The 23226-nt window shown below is 35.3% G+C and overlaps 1 protein-coding gene across 2 annotated transcripts in view; it reads left to right on the top strand.

Moving 5' to 3' along the window:
• PPP1R9A (protein phosphatase 1 regulatory subunit 9A) overlaps positions 1 to 23226 on the top strand; it is a 389446-nt gene that overhangs the window by 334073 nt on the left and 32147 nt on the right. For both annotated transcript variants that reach the window (XM_025379448.1, XM_025379449.1), the window contains exons 9-12: positions 10357 to 10410; positions 12910 to 13139; positions 14650 to 14746; positions 14847 to 15018. In XM_025379448.1, the coding sequence (XP_025235233.1) occupies positions 10357 to 10410; positions 12910 to 13139; positions 14650 to 14746; positions 14847 to 15018 (553 nt within the window). The remainder of the gene's footprint in view (positions 1 to 10356; positions 10411 to 12909; positions 13140 to 14649; positions 14747 to 14846; positions 15019 to 23226) is intronic.

The raw sequence follows: 23226 nt of genomic DNA, 5'->3' as shown, positions 1-23226 counted from the left end.
TATAACAAAAAAACATTTTTAACTGCCACAAAGATTATATTTGCCTCAATATAAATTAGGAGAATTTTCCCCTATTTTTTTATTTTCAGAAATTTCTTTTATAAACGAGCACAACGATTACAAGCATGCGCCACCACACCCAGCTAATTTTTGTATTTTTAGTAGAGACGTGGTTTCGCCATGTTGGCCAGACTGGTCTCAAACTCCTGACCTCAGGTGATCCACCCGCCTTGGCCTGCCAAAGGACTGGGATTACAGGCATGAGCCACCATAATATAAATAAGGTTAATAATACAAACACATATACACATTTTTTTCTATACTATGGCTTATATTTTGTCTACATGATCTACCAAATCTGAAAAAGCATATATTAAAATCACCAGTTACCATCATTTATTTCTTCCTGTAATCCTACCAGTGGTAGTTTTAGATATTTTACATCTTTGTTGTTAACTGCATATATGTTGAGGATTATTACAACTTCTTTATTTATAACATCTCTCTTCTCCCTTATGGTGCACTTTGTCCCAAATTATATTTTGTTTCATAATAAAAAATTAACTCTGGCTTTCTTTTCTTTATATTTGTTTCACAGCATCTAGTTTTTCCATCCCTTTATTTTCAACAACTCTGTATTCTCTTGTTTAAATGTTTCGTTTAGGCAACCTATTTCTACATCTTACTTTTATAATACTCTGGGAGTATTTTTCAGTTAGTTGGTAAGTCAAATGTATTTACATTTACCTTAATAACTTTAATATTAGAACTTATGTATGCCACCTTATTTCGTATTTTACAATGTCCATGCTTTCTTCTTGTTTCTTTTTTAAGTCTTTCTACCTACTTGCCATTAGGTACGTCAAATTTTTATCTGCTGCTTAAAAGTTGTACATTTTGTATTTTATTACCCTGACTTATTTTGACTTAGTCTTAGGTTTTTTTTCCTGGCAATGTATAAAGCAGATCAATATCCATGTCTTTATCATTTAACAAAATAATACCCTTAGCATACCATCCTCTACCTCTCCTCTTGTTGCCAACTTTTTGTATTTGAAGAGTTTTAGTTACATATATTTGTAAGTGTACTTTTTACAAAATAATTAGTTCCAGCTCACCTATACTTCTTTCTGTCCAACTGTAATGGGATTCTGGTGCTGCCCTAGTGTTAATTCACTATTTTCTCTGGTGCTGCAGCTTACCACATTACACCAAAGGTTTCTACCAAAGGCACTAAAGGATAAGTTAGTGTCTAGGAGGTCCAAGATTCAGGGCCTGAAATAGGCTATCCCTGATGTACCTCCAGATACAGGCTTACCCAGGTTATATGGAGAAGATGAAAAATTAAATTGCTGGCCCCCATTCCTGGTTACTGTACTCTCCTGCTTCAGATCCTCAGTTTTCCAAAGACATCTGCAACCATTTGTGTTCTGTATGAGTTTCTCACCAGCTGTTTTGTTAATTGATGAATAAGACCCTGAAGCCCATACATAGTCTATTTTTCTTTTTTGTCATCTCCAAAGTTGAATTCAAGAGAGACAGGGAATAACTCATGTTAGTTTGCTATGTTGTATTGCACTGGCACTTTCCCCCTCCCTAACTTTGTATTTTTACTTATTCCATCATCCTGTTTCTCTTAGGAATGTTTGATTACTCATATTCTAACTTCTTGCAACCAATGCTGCATTTATTGTCATACTTGATTGTTTAAATATGAAAGCAGTCAAAATTATGAACCTGTCTCTTATTATGCCTTTGGCCACATCTCGTTTCAACACGCATTCTTCTCATTTTCATCACTTCATAAATAGTCTGTATTTTTTATTTTGACTTTCATTTTCTCTTTGACTTGAACAATTGAGGAAACTTTTCAATTTGTAGCTTTTTAATCTATTTAATGTTTTATTACATTGAGGCCAGATAATAGTGTCTTTTCAAGTTTTTCTTTTTTTGAATGTGATGCTTTCATTGTAGATTAATATGGGTGTTTTTGGTAAAAGTGACATGATGTGTTCTAGACCTCTGGATCCGTATTCATTTTTCCTTACTTAATCTAGGAAATTGAGAATTATATATACTGAAATTATACCTCGTTGTTGTATTTTGTGTCTTACAGCTTTGGTTATCTAGGTTGATGCCATATTGAAAGTACGTAAAATATGACTTCAAGATTTATCAACCTTTAAGTATACTTTGATGTCAGTATTCTTACTGCTACTTTTGTTTGCAGTTGCAGGATAAACACCAGTGTATAAGTGTGTACCTATTTTTAACATAAACCTAATTGTAGCACTTTGTTTTATAGTAGCTTTAAAATAATATAATCACCTGTGGTTCCAGCTGCTCAGAGGGCTGAGGTGGGAGGATCACCTTAGCCTGGGAGGTCGAGGCTGCAGTTGAGTGGTGATTGTGCCATTGCACCCCAATCTTTGCAAGAGAGTGAGGCCTTGTCTTAAAATAAATGAACAAATAAAAATATAATATTGGAGTCTGTATTTTTTACTAAGAAAATTTAATCAGTTTAAGTTTATAATTATAATTATGCAAGGTATAGGTGTTCCCACCTTGTTTTATGCTATATGTTTCTTTTATGTTTATTGGCTTTTACTAAGGCTTGTCTTTAAGTTTTTGAAAAGTGTTTAAAAATGTAAGGACAAAATAAAAATATATCAAAAATGAAATTAAAATTAAAATTAAAAATTAAAATATTAAAGATTAAGAACAAAATATAATTTGAATTCAGATAATCATTTGAATGTTTCATATGGAAGATTTTGATACAATCTTGGGTTCTAAGAGAGATTATTAAAATATAATTGTCACATTTTTTTAAAACTTATGTTTTTGGTTAGTTTTCTAATGATATTTACAACAGTTATACTCTCAGGTTAATCAGTATCCACTATTATTCCTTTTAAAGAATAATTTCTTCGTTCTTATATTCTGAATTTTTTCTCATTCTCAGAGTATATCTTTAAGTACTTTTTTTAGTATTTGTGGAGGATATAGTTTCCATGATCTTCCCATACTAAGAATGACATTCTAATTCATTAACGAACTTTTTCCCTGAAAAAGTGGTAGGGCAAGTTTTATTGTTTTAAGCGTGTTTTAAAGGAAAAGTCTGACATAAAGCTTGCATTTAGATGCTTGTATTGTTTTCACCTTGTACTTCAAAAGTTTTTAGCACAATTTATTGAAATAGGCCTTCTTTCATTGATTATTTTTCTTTTTAATTTGCTTGCATTGCTCTTGTTTTTGTTTTGTTTTCATTTTAGTTCATTAATGTTTCCTTCAGTTTTTTTTCTATTTCCGTTTTTTTCTAGAAACACTGTCATCAGTATCTATGACTTTTTTATCATTTTATTTAATTTGTCTTTTTTTCTGTGTCTGAGACTGTTTCTTAAATTTGTCTTGTCATATCAGTGATTTTATTTTTTGTAGCATTAATTATGCTTTTTGTTAATTTTTTATTGGGAAAAATATACATGTATAGTTTACTGTCTTCATCATTTTAAGTGTACAGTTTAATTGAATTAAATATGCTTTTAACTTCAAATTCGCTTATGCTTTTTAGCACTTCTAACATGACTTAATTCTCTCATTAAATGTTTAGTTTTCTTACTCTTCATTCTTTCTTGCTGTACTTTCTTTTCATCCTAGAATTTCAAAAAGTGATCTTAAAATATTTTTTACTTATAGGATACATCATTTTCACAAGTTTACTTATTTGTGTGTTCAAGTTGGTATTTTCTTTACCTTGATTTGCAATATTTGTTAGTAGACCTAAGGTGGCCTGTTTTTTCTTTCTTTATCTTGAAATGAGACAAAAACCTTTTAGTAATTGGCTAGTCAGTAATTATTCACTTTTTGATTATGAATCTCATTTCTGGACTTAGATTAGGAGGGATATTTAGGTGCCTTGTTTCCAGCCCAGTTGCTGTTTTCTAGCAGTCTGACATCTAGGGCAATTCTCTGTACTATGGTGAGATACTCCCAAGTATTGCCACACAGTTCTCTAAGTTAAAGAGATAAAAAAAAAAGGTAATTTCCAGTATTCACTGCTACCAAGGCACTTACTGAAGCCACCCGTCTATATAGGGTCTGCAGCTGAAAGTATGCAGTGTGCCATGCATCAGCCACCTTCCTGCATTTCCCCCTAACAGTCGCTTTCTGAACAAATATGTAATACTGAGAAAGTTAGAGAGCCTGGTTTGACACCCCATTCCTGGGCAAGACAGTAGGGGTTGTCCACTTTTTGCTTGGGACAGAATGGATCTCAAGCCATCAATGAGGGTGGTACGAAGTGTCTCCCTGATGTCAGAGGGAATCTTGGATAGATTTTTCTTAATTCAACTTCATGACTCTTTTATATTCTATGAACTGTTGTTTTTAGTTGTGTTCATTTTTGGTTATGAGTTTTTCCGTTTTTAATGTGATTTCACTGGTAATTTCGTGGAAGTTACAGCGAGGCTGGCTCAGGAACTGTTAGCCAGGTGCCATTTAAACTGACTGTCCAATTTCTCCCTTGCCATTCCTCCTCAGGAGTCACAGCAATAGCAACAATTTTAAAAAATTCTACATTTCTCTTGAAGAAAAAATGGAGTCTAAAAGTTGGTTTATTTTATTTATTTAAGTCTATGAAAAAGAATCTAGAAAAGTTATAAAATGTGTGGGATAATAACATTAAGTTATCTTTATGAAAGTTTCCACTAACATGTAGGGAAGCTATAAATTGCTGCCTACTTAATAGCAAACAGTTACTTATTTAAAAAAAAGAGCTGTAATTATAGGCCATCAATGACATCCAGCAGCAGCATCATTAATAACAAGTTTATGAGTACCTACTTAGGGAGTGACCTTGTTAGAGAATCTCACCCTATGCTACATATGCTGCAATTAGTGTTACCATTCAGATTAGATTGTGATATTGTTCAGTCAGCCAGTTTTAGTTCATTTTGCATACGTGATTCCGTAAGTAAAACACTTTTGTTAATAAGTAAGATAGATACCATATGTAAACTTTTCAGCAGAAATTACAAAGAATTGTGGCAAAGCTTCAACTTAACACCAAAATGTAGTTAAAAACAACTTTGATTTCTTTTGTGAAGCCACATTGTTGTAGGTAATACATCACTCAAATACTCATAAATATAACTGTAAAAGTTTAGATTCCAATCTAGAAAGCACTTTATAAAGTTCTCTGCAAATATTAGTTATTGATTTGCTTTTGTAAAGCAACAGCAGAAAATGTTGCTCTTATCTGATTGTAATATTTCTAGAACTAGAGCTCTCTTAAAACGTTTCCTACAAAGATTTTTTTCACTTTTTAAAGAAAAATGTTTTCCATGCTCTCACAGGATAAGTAGAGAGAGGGCAAAAGTTCAGTCTCACCTATTTAAGTTTCTGTGTAAAGGATGTTTCTATTTTTAGCACAGTTATATTTGGATTATATCGATCCAGTAATATGAGTACATGTTCTGTATTCATATTTTTGAAAAAAAAATTATACACAGCAGGTACACCTTCAGAATGTTAAATGAAAGCTCCTGTTCTCATAGGAATGTGTATGTTTATTTGTGCTGAAATCCTGAGGTGCATATCTATGGCTTTCGTGTTAAAGATGACAAAAGAGATGAAAAAGATGGTCTTGTAAGTTAAAAGACTTTGACCTGCAGTTCTTAACCTTTTCTTTTTATTTATGCCCTCCTAATCCCAAGTCTTTTCTCCAAACCTAGCTTCTCTGAAGCCCAAAAACTCCAGCAGGCATTTCAGGCTCTATTTCTATTAACCAGCCCTGTTGACCTTCTATCCCTGCAGGCAGCCTACCTGACCATTCTTGCAAACTCTTGGACCTGTACTTTGAAAAGGTTATTGATTCTTGACATAAATCTCTTAAACATGTGGAAAGGGAACTGCTCTAGGATAAGAACACCCAACCTTTAACCAACTATGCTCCTTTTGTCAAGGTCCTTCACCCCTGTGAAAAGCAATTTTCTTTTCCTCATGAAATGGAGATATCTTGGGTCCATCTTGCTCACTTTGCTTGGAAAGTAGGGTCCGCGTCTGGACAAACAGGCCAAAGACACATGACATCTGATCTTGCTATAGAACAAAAGACTAAACAAGCCATCCAGCAGCAAGTTGCCTCTGACCTTTCTCACAGGGTGATCTGGAGAATTCTTACAAGGTGGTATTTATTAATCTCCATGAAGTATCTTGAAGGTAGATTCTATGTCATGTTCATGTATCCTCAGTGATTAGCATAGTACCTAGCACATAGTCTCAGTCACTAAATGCCGATTGATTATTAAGGGAGGTGGAGGTGTGCTTTCTAAGCTTCGTTAATAACAACAGCAGCTGATTTAGCACCATTTTGCATTCAGTGTCAGAATGCTCAGACTACCAGAAGTGATCCATGGTTTCCAGTTGGAGTAATAACTTCTCATCTGAGAGGTTATGATGATGACATATGCCTTGGGGTTTGGGGAAAGAGTAAATGAAAAATATATCCCAAAGCAACTGGTTCAGTTAGATACATGGTTAAGGGAGGAACAGAGGTAGGAAGAGTCAAATCTGGTTTTGCTTCCACTCCACCACCTGTTTCTAGTGGGAACTTGAAGAAGGTGTGTGACTTCCCTGAGCCTCTTTCCTCATCTGAACCATGAGGTTCACAACACCTGCCCTGCCTCCCCCAGTCATTTGCAATGATAAAGGAAGATGATTAAAAATAAAGGGGCTTACAGATGTAAGAAATATAGTATTAGTGGAAAGAACCATGGGCTGAGATTTCTAAAAACCTAGCTTTGGCAACTAATAGCCTTCCAACGTAAGCTCACTAGACACAGGGCCATACTATGTAAAATGAAAGAGTTCAGTTAGTGTATTTTTGATGCTTTTCTTGTCAATAGTGATGGATTTGTAAAAATTCTCTTAATGTACATACAGAATTAAAATAATCACATATTTTAAATTTTAGGCCTTATGTGTACTAAGAAAATTTTGTCCATTCTGAATAATACGTGAATTTACACAATTCATTCTGCTTTCCTATATGTAAAGAATTTAGCTGTACTTAGTAACAGTCCAAACTTTCAGCAGTTGTTCTCACCTCACTGCTAATTAGTTCAGTTCCCTCCTGTTACCCATTTTTGGTGAGATGGGAAGGGTAGAATAGATCAACATGGGCTCTTTCACAGTTTTACCTGGGTTTGTCCCACAGTTTGTGGATTAATCTAGTGTATTTATTCACAAGAAGGAACATATTGGCTCAGGACAAGAATTTCTAAACTCTGCAACCTTGACAACTACCTTCAGGTTCTTCGTTTCGTAAATGTCACACCTGTCATATGTGAAAGGGCTCTTGGAGTTCCATCTAGCATTTTTCATATGGGAAACTGAGGTCCAGAGAAGCAACTTATAGAAGACACAGTGATCTGAGAAAAGAAAGTCCAAAATCCCAACAAGCTGCATGCCACATATTTGGTTACCCTACCAGGAGTTAATAAAATCTGGCACTTGCCCATAGTGCAGTGTTCACTGTGAAATCTGCCCTTTTGATTTCTTGCTTCTCTTTAAATAGAATCAGAGGTGTTCATTTTACTTCAGGTGTGACATTTTACAGCCGTTAGCACATTTAACTGCGAGATGAAGCTGGGGTAATCATATTTGAGTTCTTCAGACCATTCTCTCTTGGTCCTGGCTGAGTTTATTGAGAACGTACTCTATGCTAGCCACTGTGCTAAGTGCTTTATATGGGTTATATCACTTAATCATCCAATAAGGAAGGTTATGACTTATACGGAACTGAATTTTACAGGCCAGGAAAGTGAAATAAGAGAGGTTAAGTAATTTTCTAATGCTCTATAGAGTACATGGTAGGCCAGAGATGAATTCAGTCTAAGTTAACTACCCTTCATGCTTGGCACATGGTTGAAAGAACAAGTAGATCTTGTCAATAACAATTGCAAATCCTCCAGAATCACCTAAGTGTATGGATTTTCTGGATTCCTTAGCACATAGCCATATATGTGTGTGTGCATATACATTGTTTTTGTAGATTTATATATAAATAATGTGTCTAATGTCTAAGTACTTTTGCCCTTTTTTACGTTATTAGTTTATACTGGTCGGGGAGATTAGCCTTAATATTTATTAGAGGGAGAAAAAGTTATTTTCACAGCATCCTGCACATAGCAACTCTTCAATGAATGCCTATTGAATTGATCCTTATTTTCTAAGGAAAATGGCATTGAATCAGAACGAGAAGATCCAGGTTTTAGTCCTGGTGTTAATGGTGATTCACTGTGAGGACGAGACCAGGTTGGTTGTCTTCTCTAATCTTTAGTCTTCCCGTGTCTAAAATGAGTTCAGAAGAGCCTACAGTTGGAGTATCCACTGGGCATTCAAGCCTATCTGACTGGCTAGCCTGGTGTTGTCAGGCTTCCAAAAGATCAATCCAGGCTAGGACTTAGGATGAGCATAGACCTCATCAGTGAGGGGGTAGGGAATTGCAGGGATTTCTGAGCAGCACTGTCGTGTCTTTATACCTTCTTCCAATCTAGTCATTGAGAAAACTTGTGATTAGATTCCTTGCCAGGTGCACTAATGCTCTGAGCATCTGCTAAAGGCAGGTAAGTAAGAATTGTACCACTTGTGCTGTGGTAAGAAACTAAAAGAGCCAGATTTTGTGCCTTACAAAAATAACATTTCCACATACGGTCCTACTCTAGAAACTGTTCAAGCATAGAAGCTCCTAGGAGCCAGTGAGGGTGCAAGGAGTAATAGCCACACCAGCAAGATGGCCAGAGTGACGAGGTCAGGAAGAATGTAAGCAGTGTGAGTGGGGCAGAATCAAACTAAAAAGTTTCAAAATCACCTCTCAGCACCAAGAGCAGTAACAAGAGCTGTGGCAGTGCAGACCTCATGGCCTTTTGCATAACAGGAGGGAGCACTTTACAAGGAACTTAGGAACCCTCAGGTTCTGGGCAGTTAGCCACTGGCATCCAAGGGGGTCGAATAAACCTGTCCTTGATTCTTCCATCTTCCCCTTATCATCCTTCCCACGTGTCCCCACAAACTTGGTAAAAACCAAGGGAATACAGGTTGCAAACCCAAGAGAGGGCTGAGGTTTAGGAGGTGCTATAGTCTCCACAGGTTCACATTGCTAGTCTGAAAACTCCACATTTCTGTCCTTCTGTCAGACTCACTCACTTCTGATAAGAAAACCTCTTAGCCTTAATTGATTACAGTAATAGTAAAAGTTTATGGTCCCTCATGTATACAGTCTTAAATCCAAAATGCCCCCAGTCTTCTTTGTAATTTTGTGTCAAACTAATTTAGTGGTACAACCTGACCTAACAGGATGCTATTTACAGTCTTTATGTACCTCACTTAGTGGAAATATTCATGTTTGGTGGCAAAAATAAGTCATGTGTTTGACTATAGAGTGCCTCTAAAGACCCTGCTGTGGATAATAAACAATTTGTAGAAGATACATCTTAACTACCTTTCTGAAGTTGGAAGAATGCTGACTTCCAAAAACATCTGGCCCCAAGGATTTCAGACAAGAAATTGTGAACCCATAAGTTGTTTCCTTAAATTTGGGAGTATTTATTGATCCCCTAAGGAAAATGAATGATTCGTTCAGTTTGTTCTTCTTCCCTTACAAAGAAAACAAAGCAGGGGAGGGACAAGCAAAACAAATGTAAACTGTTACTCTTACGCTAATAAGCTGTAGCAGAAGCTATTGGGGATCTGAGTCTTTAAAAGGAGCAGATCTTTTGGAAGACAGAAATCTGGATCTGTACGTTTCTTGCAATTAAAATAAAAAATATATATCAGAGATTTCCCTGTGCAACTGTAGTCCTCCTCTCTCCCTTTGCAGCCGAGCTGCTGAGCAGAATGTGCTTGCAACTCACAGGACCATAGCGCCACCTTTCTTGCAGATTTGGAATAAATCTTCACACTGCCAGGTTTGGAATTAAATCACACTACCAGCTCACTTGCCTGCTTATGCCGTTCAGTTAGCTAGGCTTAGCAAGGAAACAGTTCCTTGACACTCAAACCATAAAGGAAGAGCTGCAAAGAGGGCAGTAAAAAGTGTTTTCTTCTCTTGGTCCCTGAGCAATTAAATTGGTAACCTAATCTGATGTTAGGGAGTATAGACCATAAACTGTGTTTAATTAGTTTGCACCCAGTGTCATTTCACACAGTAGACACTATAATTTACAACTTGCTGCACTGCAGCACTTTTCTAGGCCTTTTACTATGTAATAAGGCATTCTTGTAGCTGCTGAGGCTTTACAAATATAGATACACTTTCTTAGTTCAGATTTTTTCTTTCTTTTCAATTTTCAGTTGCAAATCAAACATGCAGTTACAGAAGCAGAGATTCAAAAATTGAAGACCAAGGTAAGCACCGAAACATGGTGTTTGAATTTTACTTTTTAAACTTCAGATACTATGAATAAATTCAACCCTAGGATTTGTCCCTGTATATTTGAAAGAATACAAATGTGATAGATTCATTTTCACTGTTAGGTACATATACAAACTTGCCAGTGAGAGCAAACACCCACATCCCTCTCAGTGCAAATTACACAATATTTTAGATATATATATTTATGTATTTGCACATATGTGGCCTCTGAGATTTCCTTAAGTAATGTTTTTAATGGTTCAAGCTTGCAAAGTATGTTTTGATTACTAATTCCTTAAGCAAAGCTACTATATCTCCTCTTTACTTACCTTATTATAAATAGATTTAATCATTTATTTGTAGGAACAAATTTAGTATAGCACATCAATTTTTTATAAACAAGTTCTAATTTCTAATAATTAAATATTATAAACTTAATACATGCATAATTTATTTTAAGTGCCAGGTACTACTGGAAATTTTTAGTTGTTTGGTTCATATAATTTAAATTTGTGGGGGAGAAAAGGTCTTGATAAAGGGGAGTATGTATTATTAGTCTATATATTTTAATTGACAAACTTTAAGGCACTTGTATGAGACCCAATTCTAGCAATTTTGTTTAGTTTTATCAAATATACAATTTCAAAGATTTAAAAATATATTTTAAATTACTTTTAAAGCAATATTCTTTATTGTTTCCCTGGTCTGTTAAAAATTAAGACATAATCACCCCCCAACCACCACCACCACCACTAATGATCTGTTTTGTTGTTCACATTGAACACTTGTTTTGGTTTCTCCATGTGTTTTAAATGGAGATGAATTACCAAGGCTATTTTGGTTAAATGCTATTCTCAGCTAATTTACTCTGCAGCTCTAGTCAAAATACATCTATACGTCATTCACAGTGTTAGTCCAGCTCCGTGAATAATAATTTCAAATTAGTAGTGGTTGCTAAATAAACAACTTGATACAAAACATTGCTTAATAAAAGATGCAGTAAATAACCTATTCCTGTTTTAAATTGTTATTGTCTCTTGACATAGAAAGAATTGAAGATTTTTTAAATTGTTGTTTTAAAAAGATCTCTTTTTCTCTGTGATTGTAAATGTTTTAATGGAGCTTATGTATTAGACTATAGACATTTAACTTAGAAAATACTATAAATTAGCATTTTATATTTTTTCATCATTACGGTGGCATGTAATATCCACAGATTAACACTTTATTATGATTCTTTATTATTCATTTCAATAATAGAATTCCTAATCTTGAAATTGTTTTGGCTGCTTTCTAACTTTGTAAACTGTTTTGCAAATGTGTTTAGTTAAAAATATTTGCAAAAACATAGATATGTGTATATGTAAATACATGTTTACTTTTGCTAAATGCTATATGATTTTGAACATTGATAGTTTATAATGACTTTTCATCATTTTGAACTTTAAAGAAGGCATATAAAGTAGATAAAGTACCAGTTTGAAGGCCAGAGAGTTATTGGGAATGACTTTTGAGCCCTCACCTAAACGATTAGTCTCGGATTTCTGTAGAAATGAGGGTAATAGACTAGTTTACTATCTATTCCTAAGAGTCCCTAGAAGCAGAAAAACAAAAAGCTGGTTACGGCTTTCTGTTCCGTGGGAGGGACTTAAATTAACCAAGCAACAATTTATACTTTTACTTACATTATCTTTTATATTTTTATGGGAATTTAGGTTTATAAAGCTTGAGAAGTTCATTACACTACATGTAAAATAGTGAACTGTAGACTGTGTTCATGTTCATTGAAATAAAGAACAGAGTAAGATCATCAAAAGGTTTAAAAGCAGAGTGAAAGTGGTTAATGTTTATCAGATGATTCTTGTGCCCAAGGAGCTATTTCAAGCATACTGATGTGTTATATCACAATTCTGTTGTATGGATGATATAATTGAGTCTTGGAGAACTTCAATTACATGTCCAAGGTTTAATGGCCAATAATGGCAGAACTGGGATTCAAATCTATGCTGAATGACTCCAGAGACCCCTTCTTAACCATTAGGCCATACTGTGCTTCTAACTCTTCTCTCCTCCCTGCCCCTCTCCACTCCCTTTTTAGTTAACTTTTTATATATGATTGTATATTTTTAAAAAACTCTCAAGACATGTTGACATTCGTTTTTAATATTTGAAAGAGATCCCTATCAAACTCTGAAACATCTTTTACTGCTCACAGCATTTCAGATCACATGATGTGATGGAAATATCATGCGATGTGGAATCCAATCCATGTTTTATTATCAAATGTGTGACCTTGGACAAATCATTTCACTTTTCAAGGCTTCCATTTTATCATCTATGGATTTATAAAAATAATACTTGCTTTTCTCATCTTAAGTGGTTTCAGTGATTATTTATGATAACAGAACTTGATCTACAACATGCTATAAAAATGAGAGATTTTTGCTACAAAATGGCCAAATTATCTTTTCCTTGACGTTTGCTTTCTCCAGCTGCAGGCAGCAGAAAATGAGAAAGTGAGGTGGGAACTAGAAAAAACCCAACTCCAACAAAACATAGAAGAGAACAAGGAAAGAATGTTGAAGTTGGAAAGCTACTGGATTGAGGCCCAAACATTATGCCACACAGTGAATGAACATCTCAAAGAGACTCAAAGCCAGTATCAGGCCTTGGAAAAGAAATACAACAAGGCAAAGAAGTTGATCAAGGATTTTCAACAAAAGTAAGCAACTTCTAATGACTAAAGAATAGTTATGTTTGTCTAAAGAAGGTTTATGTCCAATAATTTTGTAATATCTAGTGGAATAGAAAAGATGACTTCAGAGATATCTTTCCTATCCAGGAGCATAGTTACAGCGTAAATACACATTAAGTTTTGGAAGTCACTTCTATTACTTTTTCATGAGATTATGTGTTGTATATTTTATAGTTTTTGACTACCAGGCCTCTTGGCTATTTTTGATAATTAATTGTTGTTAGTAACTGTTAAAACATCTGAATTTCTTTATTCTTTTTGAAACACCTCTGTGATTTAGAAGCAAGAAGCCCAGCTGAAAGTCATACAGAATGACTGACTATTGGATGTGGAGCACGCAAGCCGCAGCTGGGGCCTGCATCAGGATGCTCCTCTATTCTTAGATCAGTAGCTACAGAATTTCCCACTACAGACAGCGCACATATCGACTAGCAAGGCCCCCTGCCCTGCCACTCTGCATTTCTCAGCTGTTGAGAGAATCAGGAGGGCCTCAGTTCACTGCAGGGAGAGAGACCATTACCACATTCTGTTTTTGATTTTCAGCAGCTGTTTCTGAGCTACTGCTCCTTTGCTTCCATCTCTTGGATCTCGATGTAATGTCACGGAGACTGACCACGGAGATTTTTACTAGATTTTTTTCATCAGTTACTTCTGGCTAGTTAGAACAAATAAGTAGTGCCAATACCTTTTCTAGCTTTCCATGTCAAGCCTCAGAAGCTAAGCATATATGTAAGATTCACCATATTTCTATTATTTCCTATTATGGAAAGGATGTTTTTAATATTTAAAAGAGATTGCTATCAAAAATTTCTTGATAAAAGGGGAGTAATTATTCTCTGTGTCTATAAATTCAATACATCACTGTTTTAACTTTTTGCCAAACTCTTTTTCATGAAATAATTTTATAGTAAATTTTGCTAAATTTGCATATTCTATTCCAGGTTTTCAAAATGGAGTTATTTCTCTTTTCCCCCTATTATCCTTAGGTCTATAAGTGAGTGCCCCTCTTGATGTTTCTGACCCACCCAGCCCCTCTTCACTGTTATTCATAGAAATCTTATAGTTATCTTTTTTGAACTCTTATCTAGTTACATCAGTTTACTGTACTACGCTTATGACATTGGAAAAATGGAATTATTTCTACCTGACAAGTAATTGTGTCCACTAAATTACCCAACTTGGATCATTAGTGCAGTCATTCCTATCTAAATATGTATGGGTGTTCTAGAATCAGGAGCTACAAAAGAAAATTATAATAAGCTATAATAAGCAGAATCAAATCATTTTTCTTTGCCTTGTGACCCATTAAAGATGTTTTGGTTTCTTTCATTACTATACATTTTCCTCTAACTGATTGAATGTTGTCCATTTAAATAACTGTTCAGTTGCTTATCCTACTATGCAGTTTATTGTTTCAGATAAGAACTTTCATTTATTGAGTGTATGATATAATCAGAACTATTATTTTCTTCTTAAGAGAGCTTGATTTCATCAAAAGACAGGAAGCAGAAAGAAAGAAAATAGAAGATTTGGAAAAAGCTCATCTTGTGGAAGTGCAAGGCCTCCAAGTGCGGGTGAGTTGTGTTCCCTAAGACACTAAATAATAAGATGGTTTTGCTGTACTTGGAGAGGAGTGCTGGTTTAGAGTTTTATGAATGGATTTGTTTTTCCTAGATTAGAGATTTGGAAGCTGAGGTATTCAGGCTACTGAAGCAAAATGGCACTCAAGTTAACAATAATAACAACATCTTTGAGAGAAGAACATCTCTTGGTGAAGTCTCTAAAGGGGATACCATGGAGAACTTGGATGTCAAGCAAACATCTTGCCAAGATGGCCTAAGTCAAGGTTTGTTTAACCCAACCACAAAAATCATTTTTCATAACTGTGTAATTGGCCTTTTATTTTTCTTTTTCTGGCCCAGTGATTTAAAAGTTGGAAATACCTTCCTTCTATGGGAAAGAAGAAAAGGCTTGTCAAAATAGGAGCCAATCATTTTAGCTCTTATCTTATCAAAAATAAATACTTTAATATGTGGAATTAATAAATCCCAGCTAAAGACAAGCTAAATACTATTTTTAAATCATCATAAAATTGACAGATTTAATAAACTGCCTTATAAATTGTATAGTTCATCCTATCTAGGATGAACTACACTACTTACGTGTTAATGAATAAGATTTAGATTTTTTTTTTTTTTTTTTTTTTTTTTTGAGAGTCTCACTCTGTCGTCCAGGCTGGAGTACAGTGGTGCAATCTCAGCTCACTGTAACCTTCGCCTGCCAGGTTCAAGTGATTCTCATGCCTCGGCCTCCCCAGTAGCTGTGATTATAGGCATGTGCCACCACGCCCGGCCCATTTTTGTATTTTTAGTAGAGGTGGGCTTTTGCCTTGTTGGCCAGGCTGGTCTCGAACTCCTGACCTCAGGTGATCCACCTGCCTTGGCTTCCCAGAGTGCTAGGATTACAGGCATGAGCTGCCGCGCCCAGCCAAGCTTTAGAATGTTTAAGTCACTAGAATAAAGATCTTTTTCATAATATCAGAAGGCAGACTGCTGCTTTCAGCACTTGAGATTTATGTAGTTAACGAAGTCCATATAGTTTTGTGCTTTTACCATGGTGTACTCATGTATACTTAGGTCTTTCATGTCAAAGACGAAATAAGACCAAAACACTGGAGACATTTTGTATTATAAATGATTATAGATGATTATCTTCATTCATACACCAACCATAAATAAATTACTTATGTTCTTACACACACACCATTCTTATTCTTTGATTGTACGTGTATGAACATGAATGACTTTTAATATCTGTGGTGTATTTGCAAATTAGAAAACATAATAATTATAAAGATAAATACACAGGAATGTGTGGCTTCATCTTTTTAAATATATACATAGTAGTCCCTGGAAAATGAAAATAAAAGAATGTAGTGCAGCAGGGTTGTCATGACAGGACCGACAACTCAGAGGCAACACTTTGACGTGCAGTAAAACCCTGTTATAATGGACTTTTTAGAGTTTTCATGATCTTCCTCACATATTAAAATGTGTCCAGTGAGGTTTTCCTGATAAGCAAGTGTTTATATCCTATCATGAACTTTTAGAACTAAACTCTTAGCCATTAAAAATGGAAAGTATTAGAAATCTTCATTTAAAATTAAAATGATATCTGGAGATTTGAATCCATTCACTGGGTTTATATCCTTCTAATGGGTTTTCCCTAAACAGGATGTAATTTATAAATAGTGCCTCTTAGGCAGCTGAAAGAGGAGGATTTAGCATTAGCATTACCACTAAGTGAGGAGCTGTGTGATTTCAGGAAGAGTATTTAGCTTCTCTGGGTTGATATTACTGTGTATAGTATTTTAAAAGTAGTATTTCTTTCTTCACCACTTTATGACCTGTTTTGAGACTATATGATTTAGTCTTTGAAGCCAAAAAAGTAATTTATTCGAGCTCTTATGGAATTATAATTTTTATACCTGGAACACTATAAGATTGATATCTAAAGAAAAACATCAGAAATCAAACCAAATTTTTTACCTTTTTGAATATTTTAACTTTTAAAAAATTATAGTTTATATGTAATAAATACATATTCCTGCTGTGGCATACACAAAATATGAGCAGTATCTAGTAGCTTTTCATTTCTATTCATTTCTTTCAGTTTAGACATCTGTATCTTGTCAAATATATAATTAATGGTATTTATTAAATTATATGACTATGGAAGATCAACACACTATACTATTAACATGCCGATTTGGATCAAAACCTTACATTTCTTCTGAACCCTTTTTCTATTCTACACCCTCCATTTTGCCACATAATTGTCAGTTTCCCTAGCAACACTGTTGGTTCACAGTGAGATGTGGAGACTACTAATTCCTACTGAAACCAATCCGTGCTTGTGCAGTAGAGGTAGAATCGGTCATCTCAGATATTAGTAGCATACATATCAAGTGCTCTTCTAGTTTTGCTGTGAGGACAGTCAGTGATAAATCTCTTTGAATTTCAGTTGCTTGATCACATAAACTAAAATGGCTTGGTCAGTAGCTGGATAGGAATGCTCTGGAAAGCACTTTTCTAAATTGATCCTTTGCTTCTGTTGCTAGGGAACGCTGAAATACTAGAGGTTTAGAAAGAAAAGTAAGGCTGCAGACCTAACATAGGCCATTCCACATTTAAAAATCCACCACCACCATTTTGTACCAGGAGAGGGATAGCACTTCCAGTAGTTCCCAAGGCTCCTGCTCATGAGATGCAAATGTCATGCTCCCCACTTTCTACCGACTGTCCAATTCTGTTTGCTTTTCAGGCACTAGAGTGGTAGGATGAGTGGTTTAGCATGTTTTTAGGCATTGAGGTAGTTCATGAAGCAAAAGAATAATCAAGTGTAGATCAATGAAAACGGTCAGAATGAAATAGTAAAAGGAAGGGAAGGCAGGCAAAGGAGGAAGGAAGGAAGAGCCTCTGAGCAGCCGTTCCTTCATGTGTACTCATGCTCATCCAAAATGATGTGACTCTCAATATTGAATTACAGATTTTTGATGAGTAAAAGCTTTTTCCAAACCATACAGAAATTTAGCACAAATGTAAAATTATGTTTGACCACCATTTGTGTGTTTATCTCTAAAACCTAAGCCAACTCAAGTATTATTAAAATTTTGATAACAATCATCAATACAAATTTGTTATTGAATATAATCTAACACTTTTTTCTTATCATGATTACAGAAAGCTGATGTAACAAATTTTTTTCCACCAAGAGCCATAACAGACCCCAAATCCATTCTAGTTTATACTAGTGTGCTGGTCAAGTATTTTCCTTGTGCTCCAGGAGAGGAAAAATGATAATTATGCCCTGCTGCTCTTTCATGCTTGTCATTTCTTAGTGCCTAAATAATGCCAGGATTAGGATAAAAACAGAGAATAGGTATGTTAGCGTGATCTTGGTAGGCTAAAAGCTTGTAATATTAGTTTTATTGGATTTTCTAGAAAAGTCACAGAAGCAACACATTCTGAGCTTCTAGAAATTCCAGGATCCTTATGTTGATACCGTTTGCAGCTTCAAATATTTTGTAGGCTGGTTTGCTAAAGGATTATGCATATCCCACAGAGATACTGAAAGAAAGACTAGAGCCAGTAGGTGGAAGTTACCTATGAAGGCATATTCTGGCTGTTCTACCATGAGAGATCAGGAGTAAGTATGATATCATTTTAAAAATTATTTTGAACACTGAAAACCTGCTTCCAGGAAGGCTTTAGGTGGCACACTGACTTGTAAGAGAAAGAGTGGCTACTAGGCAGAAAGAAAGTACTAGGTCCTGCTGATTATACTGCAAGGTATATGATTTGTGGGATCAAGGATGAAAGAGGAAAAGTTTGGTAGGAGACAAATAAATAGAATTTAAGGTACTATGTAAGCATCTCAAAAGATGAGAGGGAGTTCAAAGAAGAGAAAATTGAATAACATTAGCATAACTTTTTTCGGATTCATAGTCTTTATGTTAAAAAGGTAGAGCCATTTGAAATGGCATAGCGTGTTCTTGGAGTGAAAGTGGGCTTTGACTGCAGAAAGGTTTGTACATAATTTTGTAAGCATTGCGACCCATTCACAGTCTTGAGGCATAACAGGAACTTAGTCACTTGCAGGTCTGTAAATGTAACTCAAGGATTTCTGTGAAGTTTGAATATTGCTACCAAGTGCTGCTTCATTTCCTTCTCACACCTACCTACTCCGTCAGTGGACCACCAGTTAGGTAATACTGCATGTTATCTTCCCAAAAGTGTGAACAAGGAGGGTTATATAAAGCATTTTATACTTTGTTCCCTTAGTTGCTTACTGTTCCTTAGCTCTAATGAAAACTGAGCAAGAAGAAAATATTTAAATTGCAAGATTATAGGAAGGATTATAAAAGATTATAGGAAAGTTATAATCTTTCCTATAAGCTCATAGAAAAGTCTAGACTTTCATAATAGATTGTGGCTGAAATTAATTACTCAGTCTTGGATTTTTTCAAAAATAGGAATATTTCTTAGGTACTTCCCAGCTAATTTTAAACTATCCTAGAGGAAGGAGCATAAGAATATGAAAATAATCCCTTTTATTTCCTCTCCTCTCTCTTACTCTTTTTCCACAAAATGGTTTGGCTGTTGCAGTAAGACCCCAGATACCCCGAAAGTAGATCCCCAAGGTGGTAGTCTGCACGTGTATCCTAAACTCAACTTCCCTGATCCCAGACCCAGAAATTGTAGACATGTAAGTGGAACTCTGAGTCAGCTTACATATTGAATCGAGCCAATTCTGTGGTCATCAGGCCTCATCTACTTGGTATTTGCTTCTTGTGACCCAGTTGTTAGAGAATCTTATTTCTCTGTATTTACTCACTTCTCTGAAATTTACTCAGATTTAATAAATAAGGTCTTTATCAGGAATAACAAGAGAAAATACACTGCCATTAAGAGTATCTGTCTTTTCCACTACCCATGTGTTTTAAAATTCTCATAATTCATTTATTCATGTACTGTCTAGAAGTAATTTGGAGAGACACTTTATGTGACAGGATAGGGGAACTGAAAGTGGTAAGATGAGAGAGAAGAATGAATGGAACCAGAAATGATGCTGCAACCAAATATATCACAATTACACTTTTTATAAGGTTGGACCCTCAATTTGGCTCTAGGCTTTCTAATTACCAGAAGGAAAAGGAAACCCTTGTCAATTATATTATTCACAGTATTTATAAGATAAAAACAAACTGCTAAAGGAAAATACAATTACTGGTAACAAGTAAAATAATGCATGATTTGTGGCAAACAGTGCTGTTGATATTGATAATATCCTTAAAGGAGATCCACTAATGATTTTACTAAGATATTTTCACATAGTGACCCTCAGTGTTGGCTAATGTCATCATACAAATATACAAAATAGTGTTCAGTAAAAGGAATTAAGCTACTGAGGAGAGGGGATGGATAGGATATCATGGTACTGTTGACTAGCTTGGTGCTCGGGTAGAAAAGTCTGTCATGGCCAGACACGGTGGCTCATACCTGTAATCCCAGCAATTTGGGCGGCCAAGGCAGGTGGATCACCTGAAGTCAGGAGTTCGAGAGCAGCCTGGTCAACATGGTGAAACCCTGTCTCTACTAAAAAATACAAAAAAAATTAGCCAGGCATGGTGGCAGGTGCCCAGCTACTCGGGAGGCTGATGCAGGGCAATTGCTTGAACCCAGGAAGCCAAGGTTGCAGTGAGCTGAAATCGCCCCATTGCACTCCAGCCTGGGTGATAAGAGCAAAACTCTATCAGAGAGAGAGAGAGAGAGAGAGAAGGAAAGGGGAAAGGAGAAAGGGGAAAGGGGAAAGGAGAGGAAAGGACTGTCATGTATGTCAAGTCATTTTTGTTTTTTTGTTTTTTTTCTTTTTTTTTGATAGGAAGTTTTGTTTCCCAGGCTGGAGTGCAGTGGTGTGATCTCAGCTCACTGCAACCTCTGCTTCCCAGGTTCAAGTGATTCTCTTGCCTCAGCCTCCCGAATAGTTGGGATTACAGGCACCAGCCACCACGCCCCGCTAATTTTGTTTTTTGCATTTTTGGTAGAGATGGGGTTTCACCATGTTGGCCAGGCTGGTCTCGAACTCCTGACCTCAGGTGATCCACTTGCCTTGGCCTCCCAAAGTGTTGGGATTATAGGCGTGAGCCACCCGTGCCCTGCCCCAGTTTTTTAATTATATTGTTCAAAACTTCTAGAATATATTACTGAAAGAGATGTGTAAAAAATTTCACATTGTGATTGTGGACTTATCTATTTTCTGGCTATGTCAGTTTTATGTGTTTTAAGGTGATGTTAATAGATATATTCAGTTTAGAATTGTTCAGTCTTTCTGGTAGATTGTCCTTTGATCATTAGGAAGTATTCCTCTTTATTCCTAGTATTTCACCTTACTATATACTTTATCCAGTATTTAGAGAGCTGTGTCAACTATCTTTTGATTAGTGTTTGTATTGTGTATCTTTTTTTATCCTTTTGCTTTCTATATCTCTTGTAAACAGTATGTAATTGTTGTTTTTTTTATTACAGTCTATCTCTATTTTTTAAATGCACGTTAAAAGTTGCTATTTAATTTATTTACTAATATGTAGAGTTTAAATCTAACATCTTACTATTTGTTTCCTATTTGTTCTTTTGTGTTTTCTTGCCTTCTTTTGGATTAATCAAGTGTTTTCTTCTTATTTCATTTTTCTCTATGTTAGCTTTTATTCTTCTTTTAGTGGATACCTACAGATATAATTTATAAATTCTAATTGATAAATAATATTTGCAGGAGAGGCCAGGTGCGGTGGCTCATACCTGTAATGCCAGCACTTTGGGAGGCCAAGGTGGGTGGATCACTTGAGGTCAGGTGTTCGAGACCAGCCTGGCCAACATGGTGAGACACCGTCTGTACTAAAAATACAAAAATTAGCCAGGTTTGGTGGCAGTGCCTGTAATCCCAGCTGCTCAAGAGACTGAAGTAGGAGAATCGCTTGAACCCAGGAGACTGAGGTTTCAGTGAGCCGAGATCAGGCCACTGCACTCCAGCCTGGGCGACAGAGTAAGACTCTGTCTCCAAAAAAATAAATAAAAGAAAAAAAGATATTTGCAGGAGAGTACAAGCTGAGTATTCATTAAGATATCTCTCATTCATGTGTTATAGTTCTTAAATTAGCTTTTTATAAATATTGAAGGGCAATGAGCTACAGGTTATACTCCCTGGAAAATACCTTGAATATGGTTTTTTGTTTTTGTTTTTCTTTTTTGTAATTAGTGGAGTGCATATTTGTATATCTTAACAAACAATTTAATTGGAGATGGAGTTAATACATTTTTATGAGATTTAAGCTGTTTACATAGTTGTGTTCTGGAATAGTGAGTTGTTTCTAAAATGTATATGGATGAATTGCTTGGCCCAGAATAAGGGCCAGGTTCTCCTGAAGAAGAACAAGGTGAGGAACTTGTTCTTCTAGATACTGAGATTCATTATGAAGTAAAAGTGATTAAGACCATGTGGTGTAGTCCCAACAACTGTCAAGTGGACTAATATGCAGAATACGGAGTCCAGAAGCAGACTGACACATTTACGTCAATTTGAGAATAATACAGAGCAGACACTGCAGTTCTGTGGGTAAAGGATGGACTAATAAATGGTGCTAGGAAAATTGACCATCCATATGGAAAAAAATGAATTGGATTCCACCTCACATTATTCATGAAATAAGTTCCAAATGGATTACAGTCTCAAATTTGAAAGACAATACTTAACACGCTTAGAAGAAAATGTAGGTTTCATATGATTTCTTAAGACACAAAAATTCCAAATCATAAAAAGGTTTGGTAAATTTGACCACAGTAATATTAAGAAAATCTGATCATTAAAAGACATTATAAAGTACATGGAAAGAAGCCGAAAATTGAAGAGGATATTTGTAGCAGGTATAACTAAGAAAAAAATATTGTTGTCCACAATAAATTGAGAACTCACATAAATCGTAGGAAAAACACAACCAACATAGTAGAAAAATGGGCAAAATGCATAAGAAGTTCACAAAAACAGGAACCTAAACGTTAGTAAACATAGACATTCAACTTCACTAGCAAAAATCAAACAATTGGCAAAGATAAAGTTTCACAGTAAAATGTGATAGCCAGAACATGGAAAAACAGGAAAATTCATAAAACTGTTTCATTAAAATAATTTAGCATTATCCATTAAAATAGAAGATGTGAAAATCCTATGGCCCAGCAAATTTACTTCGATGTGTATATATATCCTCCAGAAACTCTTGTCAATGTATACCAAAAGGCATATTCAAAAACATTCCATGTAGCATTGTTCGTATAGCTGCAGTAAAAAAGTTAATTAATTTTAGTTACACCTTTCAACATAATGTTGAGCAAACAAACCAGCTAACTAAAAAACAATTTGCAGAATATTATATACAATTCACTACCATGCATCTGAAGTTTAAAAGCAAGAAAGACTAATCAATATATTCTTTAGGGATAAA

This window comes from Theropithecus gelada, chromosome 3 (assembly GCF_003255815.1).
Source record: "Theropithecus gelada isolate Dixy chromosome 3, Tgel_1.0, whole genome shotgun sequence".
NCBI lineage: Eukaryota > Metazoa > Chordata > Mammalia > Primates > Cercopithecidae > Theropithecus > Theropithecus gelada.
Note: the sequence above shows the minus strand (reverse complement) of the source record. Positions and strands in the feature narration are given on the sequence as shown.